Here is a 25,337-nt window from a genome sequence, read left to right on the forward strand (position 1 = left end):
TCAGGTGAATTTATATTTTGAGTATTTCTAATTAATTCTTTCCTATAAATCACTTTTTAACGTTCATGTTTCAAAATGTGTTCCTCAGTTCACAGACTGACACAAAATACATTACTATTTTAAATTCCCACAACTACTTTTTGTCTCTTTCAACCAGCATACTGTGTCTCTTGTCCTCTGCTCTAGCATGAATTGTGTAGGAAGCTTTATTTTTTTGTAGCAGGTCTGCCTGTTTAAGTTTCAAGGTATGTACACTCTGGTCTCATGACAAGCATCACGTTTTGCAGGCCCTGCCCCCAAATTTCTAAGAAAGTCTCATCTTCATCACCTGAAACAAAACAATATCAAAAAGTCTCTCCCAACCTCCTTTACAGTGAAGAGATGCACAGGAAACATTTAGTTACTTCATCCTTACTTAAGTACTTCGTTAATTAAAAGTACAAGTAAAGGTGATGCATGTATGTCTTCAACATAATTTTTTGCTAGCGGTTGAAAGAAAAGGAAAAATAATCTCACATCCTTAAGTACATTTAAAAAGCTTCCCATAACGTCAATGTGCCGTAAAGGCCAATATCAGTTCTGATTTATTTAACCAGTTTTTAAATTTAGAAAAATTATTACTGGATTGATTTATGCAGACCTCCTCTCAGAGACCGGGGGCACAGGGAGGACACAGTGCCAATGACTGTGGTGCTGGGCAGAAAGGTAGGTGAGGAAGCTCTGGTTGAAAACAACGTTTCGTTGAAGAGAGACAATCCATGTGATGGGGACTGAGGGACACATTGGTTGTGGGACAGTCAAGGCCAGGGCAGTGCAGATGCCAGCAAGCATCTTCATTTTGCCCTCCACCCTTTCCAAAAGCCCGTTGCAGCAGCTGTGTGTGGATTCCCTGAGGGGGTACAGTAGCAATTCAAATAAGTAACTCTTAAAAAGCACCTGTCCGATGAAGAATATGAGCAGTCTTTTAGCTGTAACAATGCATATATATCCCCAAACTGGTGAAAAATCCATGTATTTCCTCCATCAGCACCAATTTGTTATTTGATAGATACCTTAATACTTCAGTACAGGCAGTACATAAAGTTCAGCCACATTTATTTCTGCCTTGGGAAGCTCTCTGGAATCTGTAGACAAGACTATGCTACAGTACAAATTAATCTAAGTGTATTTCTTCACTCCTCCCTAATATTTTGTTTTTAAGGCCTAAAAGGCTTTTCACACCTTAAAAGCTCTGTAGTAGCAAAGGGAGCTCCTAAGGCCCAATACCAAAGTTTCTACTCTTAACCGAATCCTGACCTTCTTGGTCCTTATTCTACAGCTACAACTCCAGCATCGCATGTAGGAGAGCAGTTACTCTGATTTGACCCCTCAAACACTAAGCCTGTGTATAATTCACTAATTTAAACAGTGTGGTAGAAAGTGGTTGGCACACAAAATGTGAAACGCAAAGTAGAAACTAAATGTATGGAAAGGAATGGTAAAAAAAGCAGATAGAACTGCAAGTTCTCTGCTATGTCATTTTAAAATGGGTGGAACCATTTCTTCTGATACCGCGAAGTCCTTTCCGAGGCCTGGCAACACACAGATGACAAGTTCCCAAAATACCAGGGTTTATTACATTCCAGCATATGTAATTACTGTGGCAACAGCCAAGAATGACTGTAATAGATAATAGTTCTCATTCTCTTTACGAGCTAACATACTGAATGTCTGGCAAATTTAGTAGTTTACTGCAAACCTTCAAGTGTGACAGAATACATGAAAAACTTACCATTGCCTCATCCCAAAAAGTTTTATTACATAAATATTCTGTATATATTTTTATATATACACAAAGACACATACAAATACACATTCCTCTATAGATGTCAGATTTGTTTTCTTTTTTCTTCTCTCTCTATGTATCTGTTCTAGAAATCATCAACTGGGGAAGGCTAGGATTCTGTTTTATCTCTACTCTTATTAGCATCTTCCTATAGAGCAATTGTGATAACCCTCAGTTTTTAAAATACATCCCCAAAGTGGCTGAGTTAAATCATCTATGAAGTCATGGAATCACAGAATGTTAGGGATTGGAAGGGACCTCAAAAGATCATCTAGTCCAATCCCCCTGCCAGGGCAGGAACACCTAGGTGAGGTTACACAGGAAGGCGTCCAGGCAGGTTTTGAATGTCTCCAGAGAAGGAGACTCCACAACTTCCCTGGGCAGCCTGTTCCAGTGTTCCGTCACCCTCACTGAGAAGACGTTTCTTTTCAAATTTAAGTGGAACCTCTTGTGTTCCAGCTTGGAAGTCCCTTCCAACCTGAACATTTGTACAAAATAACCCCAGGGAACCCTTAAGAATACTTGTGTGATTGAGGACCAGAGGATCATATCTATGATTTCAGAGCTTTCAAGATTTCCCAGGCCAGAGATGCTAGTTTTGCTTCATTAATTACCCATACACAGCGCTAAAGGACGGAGTGTGTGGTGTGGTTTTTTGTGTGTGTTTTGGTTGGGCTTTTTTGTTTGTTTTAAGATAAAGACATGATGTGTGATCCACACTCTCCCACAGCTCAGAAGAAAACAGACTCGGACTCAAAACTGAGGAATATCTATGGCACTCCGCAGAACAGGAGAAGCAGCAGCAGCATGCCATAGTACAGAAAAAGAGCACACAGTGTTATAAAGATGAAGAAAGCCAAGCACCAGGTTAATTTGGTATCAAGGAAAGCACAGTGTCACCTGAAATACAGCCAGCGGCTTTCATTCATCTCTTCCACCGATGGAACATGGTCACCAACTCTGGTACAGTACAAGAATGCAATGTGAGTAACAAAATGCTCATGAGATGGTAGCTTTACAGAGCTTCCCAGCAAAACAAAGCAAACCAATAAAAAAAACCCCTACCCAATTAAAAAAGGCAAAGCATACAAGAATGGCAGAACAATGACAAAGTGACAAAAATAACAAAAAGTAACAACAGCAGCACTTTATGATTGAGATATCCAGTAATGTTCTTCATTTGTTCAGATTCAGGCTGGCAAAACACCCGCATTCATGACAGGCTACATCCCCCAGAAAATGAGATTCAATGGCTTTGAACTGCTACAAGAGGCAATTCCTACCACTTTGGACCTGCACATGGTATAAAAGAGAAAAAGTCATTAGAGAAAGTAACCTCAGGAAGCTATGCACATGTGAGAAAGGCCCTCAGTACTGCCTGGTTTTAGAGCAGTCCAAACCAACTAGTAATACATAATAAATCACTACACTGGTTTAACTAACAGTTGACTAATAAACTTCCATATAATCTCCAGTCATAGTAGAGCATGTTTTTACTCCTTGCTTTTCCTTTTTCAATTGTACTTAAAAAAAGAAAAACACAAGTGAAAGCATGCTTGGTTTCTAATGTTTTCCATGTGAATTCCTTAGCAGCTTGTGGGTTTTTTCCCCCTCTGTTTTTCCATGAAGGCATGCTACATGAACTACATATAGTTCACGTGAAAGAAAAGCCCAGATAACCAAAAATCCACAGAGGCCTCACTTTACAAAGAGCAGGTGTGCACACCCTGATTGAGGGCTGACATCTTTATGAACCAAGTATTTAAGGCCATAGCTTGTTCTATGAAGAGCATGCACCCTTCTAAGCCTTGAAGGCTGAGGCAAATACCCGGCTTTGGATAGATTTGTTTTGGATTCCTGGTTCAATAGCTCTTCTCCCATACCAACATGCACTCTGGGTCAGAGCGCTCCACTCTGGAAGGCCAACATGAGACAGCTCTGCACATACAGCAAAACCTAAAATTAATAACTGGCCAATAACTTCGCTTCTATGACTTTTTTCTCGTTGTTGTATCTTTGCCAAGTTAGTATACTGAAGTTTTCCCAGATGTCTATAATGAGTGCAGCATTTCTGGAAAGTTTTAGCTGTTTTGGAAGAGTTCAACTGTTTCTCAGAAGATGGCTGAGGAAGAAGAGAATTCCCACCACCTTGTAAGAAAAAAAACACCACACGAAACAAAACCCTATCACTAAGAAAACTCCTGGAATCATGATTATGAAAAGTAGTTCTAGGGTGTCTTTGGGTATTTCTTTGCTTGACCTAACCAAGATAATAACTCCTGAAACTGCCTGCTAAGTCTTGGCAGCTAAACCCATATCATCCATATGCTTTAGATATATCTCAATATAATTACTACAGGGTCTAGGCCTTCCCCACGCTTTCTTCTCTCTGGTGTGAATTGCAGCATTTCAGAGCACAGGAACAGAGATAAGGAGGCATCTCCCATGCTTACTTCCTGACATCCAAAAGAGGAGGCAATTTCTTTGCTCCCAAGGGAAAGACCCAGAGGGGTGAGGCTGGATGTTCATAGGCTGCACTCCACCTTTGTTGAGAGAGATTCAAGACTGACAATGAGAAACTAGAGACTAGGAAAGAAAGAGGAGGAAGACAGGAGAAATTAGACAGGGAAAGACAAGTGGAGAAAACAGTGCAGAGAAAGATATGGTGAAAACAAAAAGCCCACAGAGGGCAAGGGGCAGCACCTGCATCTGTGCATCTGCCCTTCGAGGGTGGCAGAGAACAGCTAGCAGGGAGGGAAGTGAAGGATCCAAGTTACAGAATAATGGAAACAGGCTGCAAAACAGAAAGATGTAACCTCTTATCAGACTTCCGCCACCCCAGTCTGGGACATAACACAAGGCTGCATCCCAGCATCACCACTCGCCTCCTGCCATCACAGCATGCTGAGGCATGGTGTTTAAGAAATGCACATTTTATTGTTGAACCACCCTGGGTAAGATAATGGAGTATAACCTGAGACTGCCACCAAGCTGCCAGATAGTTTGTTTGTTCACATAGCAGCTATGTGAGACTTAGTATTTCCAGATTTTTCAGTTTGGTCCTTAAAAAAAAAATTTTAAAAATATCACCAAATAGAAAGCTCTTTAAAAGAATGTATTTGCAAAGTCAGACCTAAGGCAGTAAATATCCAAGTTGACATTGTTTGTGCGATCTTTAACTTCTATGGTGGAAAGATACCTGAAATATTTTGAATTGAAAGATATAATGCTTGAAGATTTAGAAAAAGGTTGCTAAGTATAACTGAAATTACTTCATTAAAACAAACACGAACTTCCTCATTTGAAACAGATTATGAAGGCATTCATCTACATGTTGCTTCATTCAACATGAAAAGAAACAGGTCAACAACCTCTAATGAAAAATGGAACAAACATTATTTTGCAATACAAAATTCCCTTTTTTCCTCTGTGACAGATAAATGAAATAAGTCAGATGCTTTTTCAGAAAAGAGGAACTTTGCTAGTGGTTTTGATTTACCATCACCAAAGGCTCTTGACTTTGCTTAAATCATTAAACCTTCAGACAGGAAATTGTTTCTTTGTTTTAGTCTCAAAGGATGAGACTATTTTTAATATACAAGTAATGCTTTAGTTTCTAAGAAAAAAAAAAAGTAATCACTAGAAAAGTATAACTGTTTACCACTCATATGCCTAGATATATCTCACTGATAGCCAAGAAATCCAAACACACTACGTCGTGGATTTAACTCCAGTTTCTGGTGTTAATTTTTAATTTACTCAGCATCAAGTGGCAGAAACCAAAAGCACCTAAAGATCCCATTATTTCTCACTCGCATTTTGCTGTCATGACCTCACTTTCCCAACCAGTTAAGCAGTAAACCCAAGTTAAGTGTCTGCTACAAACCATAGGTTCTCTGCTTAGCTATACGTTTAATCCTGGTCATCCTGGTACACTGGTAACATACCCCATCTGGAAAGATATCCACTCTTCTGATTACTTGAGACATTCAGAACAGAGCAAGGGGAGACATTTTTGCTTGTTTTCCTCCTTATATTGCTTTTTACTTTACCAAAACATTATTTTCATGTCAGCCCCTCCATCCCTCACCTATTTTTAATACGTTTCACATCTTGGGAGAGAAGGAACTGCCAGAAACAAAGAACAAAGCACGCATCCCAATTGCTGTGCAATTAACAGTGTGGCCAGAGGCACATGCCCCTGTGCCACAGCAAAGCAACTCTGGACCCTTGCGTAGGCATTGCCCCGTGCACCCACACAGCTGCCTCCCCACAAACGCAGCACTGGATCAGGCTCCCCAGGGAGGTGTCACAGCCCCAAGCCTGACAGTGTTCGAGCAGAGACTGGACAACACCCTCAAACACACGGTGTGAACCGTGGGGTCGTCATGTGCAGGGACAGGAGTTGGACTCGGTGATCCTTGTGGGTCCCTTCCAACTCAGGACATTCTATGATTCTATGAGCAGTCTCAAGACAGGCTGAAAGTCTTAGCTGGAGTCAGCTCCCTGGCACTGTTCTACTTAAATCACCCAGGCATAGCCTTAAGAAAGACCCTTTGGTGTGGATATCCATCTGAGCTCCTCTGACTTGCCCAGTACAACAGACACACGCCTGCAGTTCCCAGGGAAGCTCAGCCCATGGGAACTATTGAAGGGGCCGCCCAGCAACCCCAATGGTGGGCAGACCAGCACCCACAGGACTATAGGAACACGGCTCTACCACACAACAACCGGGCAAGCTAAACCAGCCTAAAGGGTCAGTCAGTTTGGCTGACTCTTCATTGAAGCAGGCCCTTTTCTCCTCACCTCCACACTGCAGCAAGGCCAGCTACTTCATGAGGACTTCGTAATGGCTGACTGGCTTCACATCTTTCCTTCCACAAATGCCAAAGTCAACAGGAATACAACTGGTGTGAACTTCACACCAAAGATGGACTTTCGGGAGTCCACACAAATCCTGATTTTTAAGTCCAACACACAGATGGCATTAGTTTCCTAGTTTCACTTAATCTAGGAGGAAACCTACCTTTCATCTGCTTTTAACCAGCTTTTAACTGCTTTTCCATTAAATAATCCTGCATGGGAGCTCTACTTATTTCCAGTCTCTTACAAACCAAGCTAACAGGCAAGCACTAAGGCTGGGAAAGCATCCCGGGCCACCCCAGGGACAAGTTACCCACTGCACAGCCCCAGGACTGTGTCAGCACTATACACAGTGCTGCTGAGCAAGGCACTGGGACAGCATCTTATCTTCATCTCCTCCTCTTCCACTGGGTAGAAAGGAATGAAAAAGAGAAAAGTAGCATAGTAGTAGTTCAGCTGGAAACTAATTTGTCCCTTTCTCAAATCTGTCAGGTCAGACATGACTTCTTGCTTTCCAGCCAAAAGGGCTCTGTCACAGAGGGTACTTCACCAGTACCGAGTTTCTAATTCTCGATCGGCTGCACACGGCTGCCACCACCTGGTACAAATCTGATTTCGTGTGGCTTTAAAAAGTGCAGTCTCCATCATCAACAGATCTGTGCCTATCGAGGCAGCTGTACACAGATCCATGCAGTTCTCTAAAATAGTTCCTGTGCAGAGTTCCCCTGTTTACGTGATACCCTTCCATTAATAGGGATGTTAACCACTTATTTTCTGTCAACCATGCCAAACAAATGACAGTTAAAATTACAGCTTGCAAAGTGAGAGTGAGTAAATCTCCCCCCCCAAAAAAATCTACAGCTAAACATTCAACACTATGGTTCAGCCAACTGCCTTTTGGCAGCTCCTTCTCTAGGAATGGTATCATAGCCTTTCCAGCTGTTCTGACTCGTGGGCCACATTAATAATTTTTTGCAAGTATAGCCTACCCAAAGGGCAAGCCTGGAATGGATACGGCATTAGCCCTTTACTCCTGAAGGAGTAACTCATCAGCCAGGCTCATGGAGTCTGATTACTGAATCAGATGAGTCCTGCTAAAGGAGTAAGTGCATATGCTTGGATGCTTCCACAAGCTGCTTCTTAGGCTCAATGGGAAAGGGAAAAAAAAAAAAAAAAAACCCACACACACCAAAAAAAACCAACCGCAGCACACTGCTACCTCAGAACTAACTAATTTCCAGTTGGCCAGGAGCTGGGCCATGTGCTAGAATTCAGTCCTCCCCTACAGCTGACGACTGAAGGAACCCTGTGGCAGAGGCAATGGCTGACTGCACTCAGAAGCTGCCTTCTGATACAGGCAGACTGAATACGATTCTTCCTCACTTAGTTGTTCAGCAGTGTATCCTGTCCCTTGCTGGATGACAAGGTTTGAAGGAAATACCCAGCTACACTCCCTCAACAAAAGAGGTGCGGGCAGCAGGGCAGAAGGCTCAGGATGCCAGCACCTATGATGAGAGCTGTTAGAGTGGGTTTGTTGACCCGGTTGCAGCCACGCTTCAGAAGATGTTTTGGATCCACTCAAGTGGAAGGCAGACAAGGGGTATCCTCACGCTGGCCATCGCAGAGGCTGCAGGCACATCTTGGCAGACCTCGCTCAGCCACTGCAAGCAGACTGCAAGAAGCATTCTTACCTGCGTGCTGCTGGCCAGGACTTGTCTCCTGATCCCTGGTGCCCCTGGCCTGGGACAGTCTGTGCACACTGCTGGTTATGCAGACACCGGGCCTGCTCTGCTTACCGAAGTATATTAGTACAATTGTTCCTTATATATCAGCATCGGACAGAAATCTGCTTCTATTGACAGAGGTGCCTTAATGGAAAGATGCACATGGCACCTATTCCAGGTGTCTTGTTAAATGCATTGTACAACTCTCACATAGGAACAGGAACCAGCCAGGCTGGGCTTAGAAATATCTTTATGATATCTCACGATCATTAGTAACACAACTGCACTGGATTGTTTTTTGTTGTTGACATCACACCAGGTGTCGCATTACCTCTTGTTAGTGACATGGCTTTCAGAAAGCCTGACTACCTAGAAGCGATGTTTCTTTCTGGTGTGCTAGCCAAACATCTAGAACTTGTATTTAAAGACAGTTTTAAAGGGCAGAAATGGATTCATTTGGAGCCAGAAAAAGGAAACTGATTTCCAAATGTTTGCTGTTAGCCAGAGCTGAGATACTGTAAATCACTGCCAAAATGCCTGTCCCCAGCTAGAAATGTGCTGCCTTCACTGAAAATGAGTTACAAATATTTCTGGGAGTCCTATCCATTTTTTTGCCAACCGAGAAAGCACCTACTACCTATTGCCACAGGCAGTTCACCTAAGTTTTCCAAAAGCAGCACTAGTCCCTAAGAATGATCAGTTCTTCCAAAGAGTGAAACTGGTTTTACCTAAGGTTGTTTTTTCCTATCCTATCACATGACAATGGGATACAAATCATGATCAGCACAATTAGAAAGCAAGACAAAATAAGCTTTCAAGTACCAAAGAGCACAAATAATATACATATGAAAAATGCACTGAAGAGTTTGTACAGTATGCATTGTTTTAATTCCACTGCTTTTACCTTTTCCTCCCTCTCAACTGCCAACACTTTCACAGAATGATAACATGTGATCTTTAACAATGATTGATTCACTATTTTCTAGCACGTCGGTTGTTAGGTATCCTCAAATATGAATGTACTTGCAGCCCTAAAGTACCAAGTACTGGCCAAGATTTCCAAACAAAGAGCTGCTTACCATTTTCATAGGCCGTCTCAAAATAGGAAGAAACACACATAAACCCAGCAGGATCCCATTTATCCCAGTTGTTTAGGTAGTCTGGTTTATTTGGATAGATGTTTGAAGCACATTCAGTTTAGCACCACCCACTAAAGACTCCATTTCACTTGGAAAACAGAACAGAGCCATTACCAAGAGCAAGATGACAGGGAGATGTCATAGTATAAACAGGAAGAAAAGTTTATACAAGCCTAGATAGGCTAGTTATTTCTTTCCAGTGTAGAGGTTGCTGTATCAAGCAACACTATTCCATATGCCACTGGGCTGACAAGGAGTTAGTGACCTATTATACTTGCAAGAGAACTTCAGTCTGAATCCCAGCAGCATCAGTGCATTTTATTCACCAGCCTCCACTAGCACCTTCCTCTATAAAACAAAGTTCTAAATACCCAGAACACCTTTAGCAAGCATCAAGTAAATTCTGTAGGGCTATTCCCAATCAGTACAGTTGTCATTTGAAAAGTGACATTTCCCCAGCATACAGTTGCTTACTGACCTGATGTTCAGCCATGACAGCATGGGAGTTGTGCCTCCACCAACAATCCACACGGTGAAAAACACTATGAGAAGAGTTGTTGAGAACATCATTTGATGCGAGTAGGTAGCAGTATCTCGTATAGCCAGAGCAAATGCCATGGCTCCCCTGAGACCTATGTGAAAGAATGAAATGGCAGAGCTTCAGAAGAAATGCAGAAACAAAGTTGTGGACAACAGTAAAATATATTATGAAAAACAGGCAGCTGCCTGAATCCAAATCAAAATGATCTTTTCCAGTTGATTCCATAACTGAAGTGTGAGTTCTTGATATTAACTTGTTATCAGCTGGAAAAATATACTAGTTAATAACATGCCCACCGGCAGAATACATCCCCCCCTCCATTCCCTGCCTCCAGTTACAAAACTCTGCTAGCAAGAGCAAGACATAGCATTTGTCCATCTGCAGACTTCTTTAATAGGGAAATCACAGAATCACAGGGTGGTTAAGGTTGGAAAGGAACTTTGGAGGTCACCTGGTCCAACTCCTCTGCTCAAGCAGGGCCACCTGAAGTAGGTTGCCCGGGACCACATGCAGACAGCTTTTGAATATCTCCAAAGATTCAGACACAACAGCCTTTCTGGGCAGCCTGTGCCAGTGCTTGGACACAGTAAAAAAGTGTTTTTGATAGCCAGAGGGAAGCACCTGTGCTGCATGTTGTGCCCATTGCCTCTGGTCCTGCCAGTGGGCACCACTGAGCAAAGCCTGGTTCTGTCGTCTTCACAACCTTTTGTGTAAAGAGTCATCCCTGGCACTTCGAGGATGCACATGTTATACATATAGAAACACACTCCATGATTTGCTTTAGATGACAAACTTAAACAGTCATCTATGTGACAGAAATTGTAAAGGAGTTTAAGTTAAATACCTTGCTTTCACCAACTAAGTGGGACAGGGCACCCGTAAATATGCTTCTCTTTTCTCAACAGGTATTTGTTTCTGCACAACATGTACATCATCTCAGCTAGAAATAACCTCCTGGAAGAGATGCATCCCAATTCCCCCATCCCCTTCACATGCACTTCAGAAGGAAATACTCTATTCCCAACATGAGGTGACTGCTTGTTGCCAGCAGCTGGCAGATGTCACTCTTCTCAGACATAACACACTTTCTGTAAAGGTTGAAAGATGTATGATGGCACACTGCAACAATCATGAAGTCTTCTGTTCGGGACGCATGCATGTGGATTATAAAAGCAGAAGGTACTACTATAAATCGCTTATGAGGTAAAAATGAGATTCTTTGCTTCAGACATTTTTGCATCTACCTGAGAACATCATCATGTGCTGAAAGTTCCAGCTGATCTTATGCCTTCTGCCCAGATTCAGCAAGAAGGAGAGAGGGTAGATATGTGCAGCTCTGCCCAAAAAGATTGCAATCTGTTCACAGCTGAGGGTTAAGGTTTTCACTTTCCTGAGGTATGCACTATTGAGCACCTGGCTCTAATGTGAAGCTTCTGTTTTCAGTAAGATGTTTACATCATGATAACAAGCGTTTTTGTTGTCTGTCTACATAAAACAGACTTTTACCAACATGTGCATACAGAACTCATTCCACAGAATACAAATCTTAATATAACAAAAAAAAATTTAATGCACAGTGACATTATAACTAGTATTTAAAATTACTCATTGTACATAAAGACTTTACTTTAAAAATTCACACTTTAAAACGACTACTACCACCACCACCACTTGATTATGTGTTTTGGACCAACAGAAATGCAGTCCTATGTACAGAAGGAAAAAAAAATCAAGATAAGAACAGCAAGTGGCCACTCCATTACACCTCCTGCAGAGGGAAAAATCTACCGGCTGGCAAGCATTTAAGAGTGCAGAATTACTGAGATCATAAATCCAAACCCCACTTGTCAGCACTAGAATTAAGCTCAAAAAAGAGTAGCGAAAGAGTACTGCAGAAATTCATGACAGTAGGTGGTAAGCTCCTTCCCTCTTTTACTGTGGTGTAAAACATCCAGTCATTCCAGTGAAGAAGCAGAAAGCTGAATATACCCTCCACCATCTAAGGAACACTTTAGGACAAACTAGAGTAATGTGCTGAAATCCTATTAAACACCCACACAACCAGAAGCCCTCCAAACACTTATTTGCTGCTGGGATAACAACATTAGAAGAATGAAACAGCTCTCCTATGAAAAAGAAATAAAACCATTTAAGACATCTAGACACCACCGGGTTGTTGCCATGACTAAGTTAATGCAATACGGTCTGCAGGAAATTATATATCTAGGAAAATAAGATTTTTATTATTACTTTGTACAAAAAGTTTCATGTAATTATTCCAAACAACTTTTATAGCAGTCCGTTTTGAGGACTGCGGAAATCAGACATCAGAAGCCATTAAGACCAATGTACATAAGAATAATGGTTAGGATTTTCCTCATGGACACTGAGGCTTCAGCTCTGCCTTTGCAGTCCAACCTTTCTCTTTCAACAGCTAATGATGCCTCTAACATTTCACCCCCACAAGGTGTTAACTCGACAGGGACAGTAGCTCTTGAGGCAAAATGTGGGTGCTAGTACTAGCTGCCCTCTTCACAAAGGTAGAAAAACACCCAAGAGGCAACAGAGGTTAAGTGCAGTGGTAGAAAAATGTAAGAAATTTAATAAAAGGTAGGTGGGTGCGAAGAGAAAGGAACAAAATAAATACAGAAAATAAACCCAAGACAGAGTAACCCAAGAGAGAACAGAAGGCCACAGCAAGAGATGAAAAATCACCATGTTTAGTATACCACATGCAACTATTCTGTTCATGTCTTTATCTGATGGCTGCAGGGCTCCAGAGCATTTTTTAGGTCAGAAGAATGGACATGAGGAGACACAGGAGAAAATTTATTACTGTTTCAGAAAATAGTAAATGGCCAAAGGAAAATAAAGACAAATGTGATAAATCCCTAGAAACAGTACAGAGATTAGAGAGAGCAGTAGAAATAAGGAGAGATAAAAGAAATATGTTCTGGATTAGGCCACCTTCATCTGTACTTTCACTGGGTTTTATCTCCATCGCCGATAGCCCTACTCCTGCAGCAGGCAGAGAGAAATTGAGACTGGAAGACTAGTTCCCATTGCTTCATGCACACTTACTTGCCCTGAATTTTCAAGCAGCCAGGAATATAGTGAAGAAATAGGTATGTGAGCTATTTCAACAGGGGTGAGGTGCAGAGAGGAATCTAGCGACTCCCAGCTTACTTGAGTGTGACTCCTACAGGAGTGTTCAGTTCCTGGGAATTCCAGATGCAGGTACCAGTGGGTTGGGAACTGGATACCCACCTCCAACACCAGTACCTTCCCAGCAGTGGGTACCCCAGTCTGCACCACAGCTCAGCTCCTCCCTCTTCCCATCACCTGAGATCCTGACCTCTACTTTTGGGGCATTGCTCAAATATAATCTATTCATCCACGATCGTCTTTATTTACTTGAAGTTTGTTTGCTTTCTTCAAGGGACCATTGGAAGTGAAGAGAAAAAGTAATAGTCTTCTAAGCCCCCAAATCTCAGATACACAAACACTGCTGGCTGTCAGTAGCTGAGTTACACAGTAAAGCACATTCATTTATCTGCTGAAATTATATGACATCTAGTACTTGCTCAGGTACAGACCCAACACCAGAGACCTTAGGGCTTTGATGTAAGGGGTAACCAAAGATTGTTCTCAAAATTATTGTGCCTGCAAGACTTCAGGGAAATTCAAGTCAGCCACCATCCTCTATTTGGTAAAGCAAACAGACACCACACATTTCCAGGCACATAAGATAATAAAGATACCTTACACAAGTCGAAAAAGGATACGAAAGCTCCAATGATGAAAATCGGGCTGAATATGTGTTTCTGGAAGGTAAACAGTGCCAAACCCATATAAGAAAATATGAAATTCTCAGCCAAGAAATGCAATACCTCAAAGAGCTAGGGAGAAAAGAGTCACATGTTAGAGGCCAAGCAATAAAGATGCTTTTCAAAAACAATAGTATATGGACTACTACAGCACCACACTGTACAAAGGATGAAAAACAGTTCTTGCCTGCTTAGTGCGACTTCTTGATTCAACTGACAGATTATTGTATGTATAATGTGCCTGGGTAATTCCACAGAAGAGGACAGCCACCACACCTGTGAACAGAATCACATGTAAAAACCAGCCTATTTATTGTGTGAGCTCAACATATTTTCCCTTCCCATGTTCTATTAAATTTAGACATAATCCTTAACTTCGATATTTTATGAATCTTATCTTCTGGGAGGTTAGAATCCAGACTGGAGAGGCAGCATCTGAATCAAACCATTGCTCTTAAAAGCCTTTGTTACACAGTGAGCTGCACCTTCCATGACATTGTACAGAAAGTAAAAAAAACCTTAAGTACCAACATCATGTTTCTCATGGGAAAGTTACAACGAAAAAAGTGGAAAAACAGCTGCTAAGATGGGCAGGACTTCTGTCTCCATGTGCTTGAAGCCCAACAACTCACCAGTAAATCCACAAGCTTCTGCAAGCAAGAAAGTGCTCCAGGACATCAAGAAGAAGAGAGCCGTTTCCAGCAGGGGGAAGCAGTGCAACTTGGTAAACTTCGTCACGTTAAGTCATTTGTTAAGGGATCAAAAAAAACCAAACATCCTTTGGCTTCTCTGTACTCAGTATTTATGAAAAACGCTTTTGTGTGCTAGCAACCAATGCTGGTTGGAAAACAAAACACTTCTAGTGCAGAAAAACATCAATTCCATCACATCGAGGCAAATTTAAGAATCACGGTCTCCCCTTGCAACAGCCAGTTATGGATACTTCTGCTGCATTTCCATGGCACAACTGTGGCTCTACCTCTTTGAGGTAATATCTTACTCTATGCCACACTTCCCTGCAAAGTGCCAGCAGGGAAGGGATATATACCTGGTGTTCCTTTTAGATTGTGTGCCTCACTTTTTCCAGTTTTTTGTTTGTATGTTTTGGGTTTGGTTCCCCACTCCCCCACCCCACCCCCAAATCTCCCCCTATCTTTAAATAAAGCATAAAATACATTCAGAAACAATTAGGGCTGTTCCTGACTTCAGCAACCCTAAGAAAAAGTAGATTTATCAACATTTTCTGCTCAGATTTGCAGACAAGCGTTTTTCAGCAAGCTTAGTTACTTCTGTACTTTTGAGGCAGAAATCCTGCCTACAACAAAATATGTTTCCTATCCTTGTATTGGTGTGTTTTAGAGTAAAAGCCAACTCCATCAGAGCAGCTCAGCCTTTCAACAGGACGGAAAAAGAAGTTTATCTTCCAGAGGAAAGGAAAACTTGAAGAGCATCAAACACCCAGTGAATTAACAGCTCATACAGCGACTGAAGAAGCGGAACAGATTTCAATAGTGTTAAATACAGTTCTTCGCATGCTACAAAAAAGGTGTTCATATAGTTATAGAATTGTTTGGTTGTGTTTGTTGTTGTATTTTCCGTGCCCCCCCCCCCCATCACTGCTCTGGCAGCAGGCAAACACTGAACTGTACCTGAGCATGGGCAGCTGTGCACAACCACCCTAGAAGACACAGAAAGAAACCATGTGCTAACAGGGGTGGCAGAGAGATCCCTGGTCTTTCCGAAAGCTGACAGCCAGCACAATGTTCTCTGAAATCCAAGTGAGTGGGCAGCAAGAGCGCAGCAAGGACACTTGAAACAGAAAGGTGGTAGCACTCTCCACCACTCATATGAAGGCAATCGGTACCTCCATGGACACATCAAGGCTGCACGATCATCCACCATTGCTCTCCACACATAACACGGCTGCATCCTGGGCTCTCTGCAGCACTGCAGGGTCTAAAGCCAATGGCAGCACCACTGCCTGGGGACTTGGGGCTCAGGACAGAGCTGGGATGTTAAAAGTGATGAGCAGCACCAACTTTCACAGGCAATTCCCAGCTCCTGAGAGGTCTGGGGCTCACTGCACTCTTGACCGCCTCCTGCAAGCAGCAGCCAGGTAGCCCAGAAGACTCAGTGGGAACAGTCTCCCATGGGCTTTATCACAGAATATGGTGTTTACAACAAGCCACAAGTGATTAACAGAGGCAAACTGGGAGTCTGGTTAGGATGAAGCAATCCTGAGGGAGTGACCCACTTCCTACCCACACCTACTCTGGTTGAGTTTCTCCCTTGACCTGGAAGGCAAAGGCACCAAAACATACACTCCAGCTGCACCTTTGGCTGCGACCCTGCTTTGTCAGAAGGTTGCCCTCAAAACAAAATCCCTAACCATGAAAAAAAAAAACCAACAAAAAAAACACACAAGAAAAAACAGTGCTATTCTCCATGACAGTTGGCATTACACCAAATATAAAACTCAGCATTTTTTTTTAAATGGCTGTTAATTCTCTACACAGTCATTTCTCCACACAAACAATCTCTCTAAAACTTGTGAGGATGTACTGTTATACTCAGCCAAATTCCACCCCAAACAGACCTGTTTTCTCAGATCATGCTTCTGAAGCAGCAACATCCACTGTAGCAACAATTAGAATCTGTCTTTCCACAGAGCACTCAGATAATCCCACCACAAATCAATCCCAGTGCTCTCAAGAGTCATTGATGGTGCTGATAAAACCGGGCAGCCACAGTCACTCCATGGGAGAGGAAGAGGCCGAACCTTGTTCCCCCTGGAGTTAGGCAAGGGCCCTTGTCAGGGCCTGATTTCCAGTCTTTTCTGGCAGTTTTGTGAATCAAGTTCTTCATTCCTCATGCTGTTGTTATAAGTAACCATACCAAAACATTTCAGTAAATCTGAAAGGAAAACCTGTGCTCAACATTGTGGGGGAAGGTGAAGGTAAGAGCAATGCAAGGGAAAAAAACTTTCATTATTTCATATAATTGACCAAATTGAAATGTTAATTCAAATTAAATTATTACTTCTGTTTTCTTAACTTTCTTTCTTTATTCCTTAAACATGACCTTCTGCTTCATTTCAACCAGGCAGATTCTGCAACGTAAAAAGAACATACTAAGTGGTACAATACCTCAACTGTTATAAAAATAACCACAGACAGTGGGGCCAAGACAGCTTGCTGAAAGTCAGAACAAGTCCATGCATATTATCTGCATCATATTTGGAAACTAAGTAGTCTGTCTGTTTTCAAAGGACAATGCATGACTGCATGGACTCTCTCACTTGTAGAGAGGTAGTAACAGGTACTTCAGAGCTACAGGAGTAACAGCCTGTTGACTGAGTTCATGATGTAAGTTATGAGTTTAACCATCTATGAAGAATAAAACACAAATTTACAGTTTGCTTCTATAGTATTGCATGACATGAGGTATTTTTCCAAAAGAAAAGAGTTTAAATTGTATTACTGAGCAACAGTTTAAGGATTTTTTGTTTGTTCTGTTGTTTTCTTAAAATAATACCATTCCCAGCCTCATGCACCCTCCTGAGCACAAGCATTAGCAACAGCAAGAACCAATTGCTGCTTCAGAAGCATAATTTCACAAAATGGATCTGAATGCATTTCAGCTGTAATTAGTAGCCCACCAGCAAGGCAAAATCCAAAGCAGCAGCATGTGATCAGCTAGAGCTATGGATGGGCAGTAGCCTAAAAGCCAAATGAGGAATCATGATTCTGGACCACATTGATTGCAGAATGGTAGAACTGGAAGACTGAACATTAAATATCACAGCACACCTTATACCTGAAGGGTTACCATTATGCAGACATATATCAGACAAATCTATACAGCGTGTATATAACAAGACACGGTTGAGATATTATCACTTAAGATGAAGAATCATATGTTCATTATTATTGTATAAAATATCCCATTCTACTCTTTATAAATCAGTTTTCAGAAACCTAGACACATCATAGCAGTCTGGGATGCATACAAATATACTAGTTGGTCTAAAAGTAAATAATTTGATTTTTTTTTTTCCTCAAGAAGCATCACAATTTCTGGAGCAGGTCAGGCTTAATAAGGTCTACTACCTGACCTTAAAACAAAACCCGCACAGGCTGCTTGCTGAGCACATCAGAGCTCTAATCAAATAGCATCAGTAAGCTTCATGAAAGCAGGACAGGTCATGCAAAGCACATCACATTATGGTGTTAACTCTGGTAGAGATATAGTCTTATCCAAGGCCAATGACATCAGATTTCCAGCAGAACAGCTAAAGGCAGGACTCTGAGGAAGAACCCTGTGGGGTCAGAAATAGCTGTTAATGATTTTGCTGACAACAGAATCGGACACCAGTTACCATATGAGATGTCTTTCAAGCCTAATAATAGAAAAAAATACATTTTTTTAAAATTTCCTAAAAAGAAACTGATCATTAGGACATGCCCATTTAGGGCCTCCCCTTGGCTTGCAGCAACACGACTGAAATTTCTAGCGTGGCCACAGTTATATTGGCAAAAGATGATTTCAGTGGGTATCTATATGCCCTTCTATAGACAAAAGTTACAGAAATACTTGATCATATCTTCACACTCATACTAAAACAAGCTAGTGTCACCATTGTTACAGTTAAAAACTAGGTGAGCCCTGTTAGTACTTGAATGTAGCATCTAGTCTGGAAGAGCTAAACATGAAAAAGGATATCAGAGCTGTCACAACCCCCGTCACCGCTCCCATCATGAAAGAACCACTGAATATTCCCAGGAAAATACCAACAGACTTGAAAAATGCTGCTGCATCAAAAGCATGGGTATTTTCACCTGTTGGCTGGTAGGCAACTATAGATCTAGAAAGAGAGTAACAAGAAGTAAGAAGTGGCATCAGAAAAGTTTTATTCCATAACAACAACACTTGAGCAACAGAAGAGACAATCTCATACTGAGGGCAAATTTGCCTTTTTGGTGTATGCACGCATGAGGGAGGGATCTTGGCAAATGTTTGCAATGTTTATTTGAAATTCAGTTCAAGACAATCTATTTAAAATCAAAATAACATTTCTCAGAAAAAGCATTTATTTTAGACAAATACCAAAAGCAATTAAGTAATTTCAGAGTAGAAATTCAGGTAGTTACTTACGAAGATAATACAATGGCAACAGCATCATTCAACACGCTCTCTCCAAACAGAAGGGCATAGAGATCGACATCAGCATGCAGCTCATTAAATATTGCTAGCACAGTAACTAGAGAAAGGGAGAAAAACCACACTGGCTGACTTGAGGAATGACCATGTGAGCTGCTGAAGCAGACTTGCCAGTTTGCCTAAAGCAGCAAAACCCAGGAATTGAAGTAGAAGATCAAAATTAAACTGGGAAACAGTCTAAGAATATTTAGCTATAGGTAAGCAATTTCACCCTCAGTTTTAGGGCAGCTCCATTAGGAGGTGGTTCTGTTGCCCTCCCATCTGCACACTGTTTATAGGAAAGCCCTCGCAATCAAGGGGCACGGGGCAGACAAAGCACTTCCACTAAAGCCCAGATATTTTTTGTAGAACACGTTCCATAAGATAATCAACTAAACATTGTGCAGCTCTTGCTGCCTTGAAAGCTTGTATTGATTGTTGACACAGCTTTATTATTTCAGCCATTGTAAAACAGTGTAACAATCCAATGTGTTCCCAAAGCATCCACTATGCCACGGGAGTGTGCATTTGTGCAGAATTTGAAAAGGGAAAGACTGCTGAATATTTATAACCACCCTTTCAAGAAACTTCAGTCTGAGATGAAAGACCACAATCTTGAAGATGTTCTCATATACAAGCTTCAAAAAAAAAAACACCACAGTGATTTTTTCTTTTTTGCATGAATTGTGTGCAACCACCAGCTGTTCCGAGCTCAGCTCAATCACAGGAGCTACTTCCCAGTTTTACACAAATCACCACTGAGCACCTCAAATTAGCTGTTTTAAATGCCAAGTTTCACACTTCACCACTCCCTGCCCGGCCCCTGACACACACCAGCTCTCCAGACTGACCTGTCAAGCAGATACATGTATGTGAACCTGCTGGACTTTGAAGGATGACTAGGTATTTTTTTTTGCAAAAGCTCAAATTACTTTGCCAGAAGAGCATCCTTTTGCTTACACTTGTAAAACATGAAGTTCTTTCAAAGGAGGAAAAAAAAGAGATCCCTATACCTAAAGAACCTAAAAGCCTCAAATACTGCTCTTAAATTATCCAATGTCACAAGCAATATAGCTAAAGATGTCCTGCTATTAATGCAATATACTAATTTCATCCATTTGCAGTCTTAAACTTGATGCACACTAAACAAAAACCTACAAGGGGGAAAAAGGAAAAAGTTTCCTTTTACCCCAAACAGACCATCACATCATATCAGTCCAGCACCAAACCATCAGAGAACAGCTTTCACAACACCCAAAATTTGCATGCATTTAAGAGAAAAGAATCAGAGATACTAGCATAACGTAACTGCAAATAAAGTGCTGTTAATATCTTTGTGCTATGCAGCCAACAATCCTAGCAACAGGATTATTTTGGAAGGTTATTAAAAAATGTTCACCAAGCTACCTGGATCAGTGGCAGATATTATCGCTCCAAAGAGGAGGCAGTCTGTATAATAGAATTTATCAGAGAGCTGACCCATCAGCTTCATTAGTTTCACAACCCCATACATGAGATTCCTGAAGAGAAAGAGGATAAAACAGTCCAAGTCAAACAAGTCGGTGCATCTCAAACAGGCAAAGGAAAAGCACAAGCAACAATATTTCAGGCAGGCTTGGCTATGCTACGGCTCTGTGGAACACTGCCATGGTTTAACACTAAGCTCTCAAAATTAATTTTCTTATTTTCCTTATGAGATGAGCCATGTGATATAGGATCCAGAAGATATCACTGAAAACTAGTAAGCAAAGCATGAAATCTGTTCATACAACTAGTACACAGAATCTACAGGTTGTTTCCTTTTTCCACCAAAGGGAACATTTTCCTGCTCAAAATTCCTCTCAGTATCGCTCCTCCCAACACAGCACATAGGTCAAAAGCTCTGAACCAAGAATAGCCTTTGAAGTATTTCTCTAGTGAAATTCTTTGACAGATAAACTAAGGTTACCTATACAATTCAAGATTTCTGTATTTCAGAATATCCATATACCAGACACAGTAATATTAGCAGCATAAGAGATCGTATGCAAGTAAACCAATGAGACTAGCTATCTTAAACTAAATGCAAATGTACATACACATGAAATTATATATATACACATATGCAGAGGAAGAAAGAGAGCAAATGTGTGGTCACTGAAAGGGACATCTCTAAAAGTTTGATTCTAAAATTCTATTACAAGTAGTGTCCACAATTCAAGTCAATTCCAGTAAGAGTATAACACGGTTTTGTTTTGGACTGGACCATGACATCAAAAACTCAATGCCACTCCTCAGTACTGTGGACTTGCCAAGTGATTTAAACTTGACAACATCATTTCAAGGGACAGTACTGTTAAGAAGTGGGATGAATCTCAGCAAAAGTTACATTTGCATTTTGTCTGGAGGATACATAAATAAAATCCTCAAACAAGCAAATTACAAAATTGAAGCAGTCTGGAAGGCTCAGCATACACTTTATCAACTTAAACTTTAGTATAGAAAGGAACAGATATCACAGAGTTCACTTACCCAATAATAAAACAAGAGACTGCTGTTCCTAAAAAGGCGTAAGCCAAAATGGACCCCAAATTCCTGAAAAAGTGTCTCTGCACAGGAAAAAGAGGTTTATACGCTTATTTAAAGCAACTTGTATCACCTGTTCAAAAACATACAGCATGCTACTACGCTTGCATTAATACACAGAAACACCCCTCCATTCCAGAGAAATGCTTCAATTACTACAAAGTAAATTCTGTCCAGATTCAGTAAACTGAATAAACCAAATCTGAAGCATGTTTTAAACCCTACATGGAGCTTGTTGACAGGAAACTTTCCACACAGATGTTTTCATAAGGGGTATCAGAGCTGCAAAACTAAAAACCAGCACCAATTCATGGTATCTTCAAGCAAGAGCAGAATCTGGGCCCTTTGGCCATTCAGTGTCTGGCATAACCCCACCAAGATTCAGGTTTGGATCCACTACTCACCATAATTTAATGTATTTGGGATATTTGAGAAGGACCAAAGCAATTCATATCAGGACATCTTTTACTTTAAATGAAATTGACATCAACCTCTGGTAATGTTTGGAAAAAAGTCAAAGATTAAATCAAGTTTAATGTGTTTGTAGTAAAAAGTACATGTATTTTCTCCTAAAACAACACGGCCTGACCGCCTATGGAGGACATGAGATTTTTCTTACTGAAAGAATATGCTTGTAATGGGGACTGTACTCCTGAATAAATCAGCAGTATCACATTTAAAAAAAAAAAAAAAAAAGCAGCTGTTCTCAGAAAATTCTTACACTTACTTTCTTCAGGCTATATCCAGCATGAAAAATAATAGGAGGCAACAGAATGTTGAAAAAAACTTCTGGGTCAAATGTTACCTAAAAAATAAAATATGAAACTTCAATTAGAAAAAGACATACAGAAATTGTTATGTCATCTTCCTCTTTCATTTGCTGACAACTACTACTTTTGGTTGTTGAAATAGAAAACAACTGGCTAAGTTGACCCTCCAAAGTAATGGCCAGCTCTATACATATGCAGCAGCAAAAAGCAGCAGCTTTTCGTGGTAAACAGTATCTAGAAAAACAGACATTACATCCATCACCAATGATAGTCTTGCAGCAATCCAAACACAGTCTCTTTAAATTAAAAAGTTGTAACAGAAACAATGCTGGAGAAGATCTCTCTTATTCTTGTAAGGGATACTCATATTCGCAGAAGAGATGCTATTTATGTTGCTTTGAAAAAAAAAACCAAACACAACACACATCAGTTTAGCCCCTGCACAGCTGTTGTCAGCCAATCATTTAAAATCCAAAAAGAAGCACTGCACATGTGTGAGACTAACTAGGCTCTCTTCACCTCCACCTAAGCACAAGTTAGAAAACAAACACAAGTGCGCACTCCCAGAAGAGGATTCATTTCAGCTAACTTTATAAATCTATAGCAGCCAGGTAGATATAAACAGCCACTTAAGCTCTCTTCATAGTCATCAGAAAGAAATATTTTTAGGTTATGAGCCTAAAGTCTCGATCCCATACTTTGAGGTCTAGCTTTGATACACACAAAAGGTGGTTAATTCCTGACACTGAATAGAGTAAGAAGCCAAATAGCAGATCTGAGTACCAGTTAGCAGATGAATTTCACTTCCAGTACCAGACTGTCTCATTTCATGGATTATAGGGACACAAGCATATTGTTCCTGACAATAAACAGATTAAAAAACCATGGGGAAAAAAATACTAGGAAACGATCACTTTTCACTAAGAAAAAACAATTTTCCTTACATTGTATTACACAAGGCAGCATCAAGGTTTTTTTGTTCAGTTTTTTTGTCTTTGTGAATTCTACAGACCTGAGCGATGTACATTAAGCCTTCAGACAGCAACCAAGGGCTTTGGGAAAGCACTACATACATGCAACAGAGCAAAGTTTCACCATCAGTGATACAATGCAGAAGGTGCTTTTGAATTAAGCATTGAAGTGCTGTTACTATCAGGAATACAGACACTTGATACTCCCCGACATTCAAATAGGAAGGTGTGGAGAGGAGTGATGGAAGCGCAGATAAAGGAGAAACACTCAGCTGAGCACTAGAAATGGTCACCTTGCGCAACATGTCATTTTGCTCCACGTTGTGGATCTTCCCAGGGCTTATCTCCCCTTTGAGCGTGTACTCAAAGAACTTCCCGCTGACGTTGACCAGCAGGGTTGTGAACGGCCTGTCCTGCGAGCAGCCGAAGGGCTTGTCGTGGCCGCTGGTGGAGGGAGTCCCGTATCTCAAGATCACCCCAACTATGAGTCCTGGAAGAGAGTTAAAAATGCATGAGGCTGATTTGCTACTCCTGTACCCAACTTTCGAGTTTCAAGTAACATCCAAGGTACAACGCATGACGATTACAAGTGTATGTGCATCATCAATATTTTGCAGTGAATTGTTACTATCAGTTGTTTGCAGAGGAAGAGAGGCCCTCAGCACAAAGCTACCGATGAATTTATAAAATTTGTCACTTCAGACAGATACCAGAATACTCTGTTCTGTGTTTTGTCTTCCTCGTCCTCATTCATGCCTCTGAAGTGTAAACCCAGAGTTGCACAAGAGGCTAAACACTAGGACACGAACACATTTCACCTGCCCAAGGACAAAACTGAGTAGATACACCATTACCAACAAATAAGGGCTGCTGAAAACATGTGACCATAACCAAGCTGAAATAGTTGCCTTGGTCATAATATTTTACAGCTGAGCAAGGATGCAGCTTTTTTGCCTGGCAATTCTAAGCAAGCAAACAAGGCTTGTTGCACAATGTCCTGCACACTCTGCAAACTAAAATGCAGATAGTGTGCACAAAGAAGCCAGCTACATGTCTTTTGCAAGCATTTTCCACATTTCACAAAAACAAAAATAAAGGTAAAATAGAGCAATCATAAAGGCCTGGGATTCAGGAATATAAGAATTACTCAGCCAGCCTAGATTAAATCCAGTCAGAAAACACTATCAATAAAAGGGATGCATCAAACACAATGACAAAAAAACCGGAAGGGCCATGCCAGGAGGCTAGAGAAGCACAAGGTTTTAACTGAGCACTGTTCCTTTTACAATATACTAAGAAAAGAATGAGACTCCAGTTCTGTGAAGACAACATATAAAAACAAAGTGGTTTTCATCTGGTAAGTAAACAAATGGATACACCCTTAGTAAAAGCTCCCATGTTGCCTTAGAATGATCCTTGTTCTAAACAACCATAAGATGAAAACGGATGTTTGATCCTTTTGTTGACAAGTCCGTAGTCAATGCTCGTTTTGCCCCCCGCGACCCTCATTCTGCATCCATAGATCTGTTTCGCCAGATGGTAAATGAAGTTGACAGTTGACAGGTAATAACCAGAGAATATATGAGGTGAAACAAAAGAAAAAAAATCCTACTACACACACAAAAGGAAAGAAAAAAGAAAAAAACCACACCAGACAGACTTATCTTTATGGCATAGTTGAAAGTGTAACCAAACTGTACCCCAGAAAAGCTAAAAGAACACATCTCTATCTCTTCAAGTTCAGAGGGGAAAATAGTTTTAACGCAGCAGGTGCAGCAGGTAGCAGCTGTGACTCTAGTGGTAGTTCACCTCTGCCCTTCTTTCTCTACAATCAAGAGAACACAGCAGCTACAAGATCATTAAAATGTAACTGGAAGGTTAAGATGTATTTTATTTAAAACAGAGAAGTATTA

At 41.0% G+C, this 25,337-nt stretch overlaps 1 protein-coding gene across 1 annotated transcript in view; it reads right to left on the reverse strand.

Annotated features, from left to right (window-relative positions):
- The window catches only part of SLC9A7 (solute carrier family 9 member A7), an 80,337-nt gene that overhangs the window by 16,563 nt on the left and 38,437 nt on the right, over nucleotides 1-25,337 (reverse strand). The window contains exons 2-13 of the mRNA XM_065652077.1: nucleotides 23,718-23,914; nucleotides 22,411-22,488; nucleotides 21,630-21,706; nucleotides 20,526-20,638; nucleotides 19,074-19,179; nucleotides 18,642-18,783; nucleotides 14,552-14,657; nucleotides 14,107-14,195; nucleotides 13,878-13,991; nucleotides 11,337-11,448; nucleotides 10,030-10,183; nucleotides 2,726-2,785 (exon numbers count right to left, since the gene is read on the reverse strand). Of these exons, the coding sequence (XP_065508149.1) occupies nucleotides 2,726-2,785; nucleotides 10,030-10,183; nucleotides 11,337-11,448; nucleotides 13,878-13,991; nucleotides 14,107-14,195; nucleotides 14,552-14,657; nucleotides 18,642-18,783; nucleotides 19,074-19,179; nucleotides 20,526-20,638; nucleotides 21,630-21,706; nucleotides 22,411-22,488; nucleotides 23,718-23,914 (1,348 nt within the window). The remainder of the gene's footprint in view (nucleotides 1-2,725; nucleotides 2,786-10,029; nucleotides 10,184-11,336; nucleotides 11,449-13,877; nucleotides 13,992-14,106; nucleotides 14,196-14,551; nucleotides 14,658-18,641; nucleotides 18,784-19,073; nucleotides 19,180-20,525; nucleotides 20,639-21,629; nucleotides 21,707-22,410; nucleotides 22,489-23,717; nucleotides 23,915-25,337) is intronic.

This window comes from Caloenas nicobarica, chromosome 1 (assembly GCF_036013445.1).
Source record: "Caloenas nicobarica isolate bCalNic1 chromosome 1, bCalNic1.hap1, whole genome shotgun sequence".
NCBI lineage: Eukaryota > Metazoa > Chordata > Aves > Columbiformes > Columbidae > Caloenas > Caloenas nicobarica.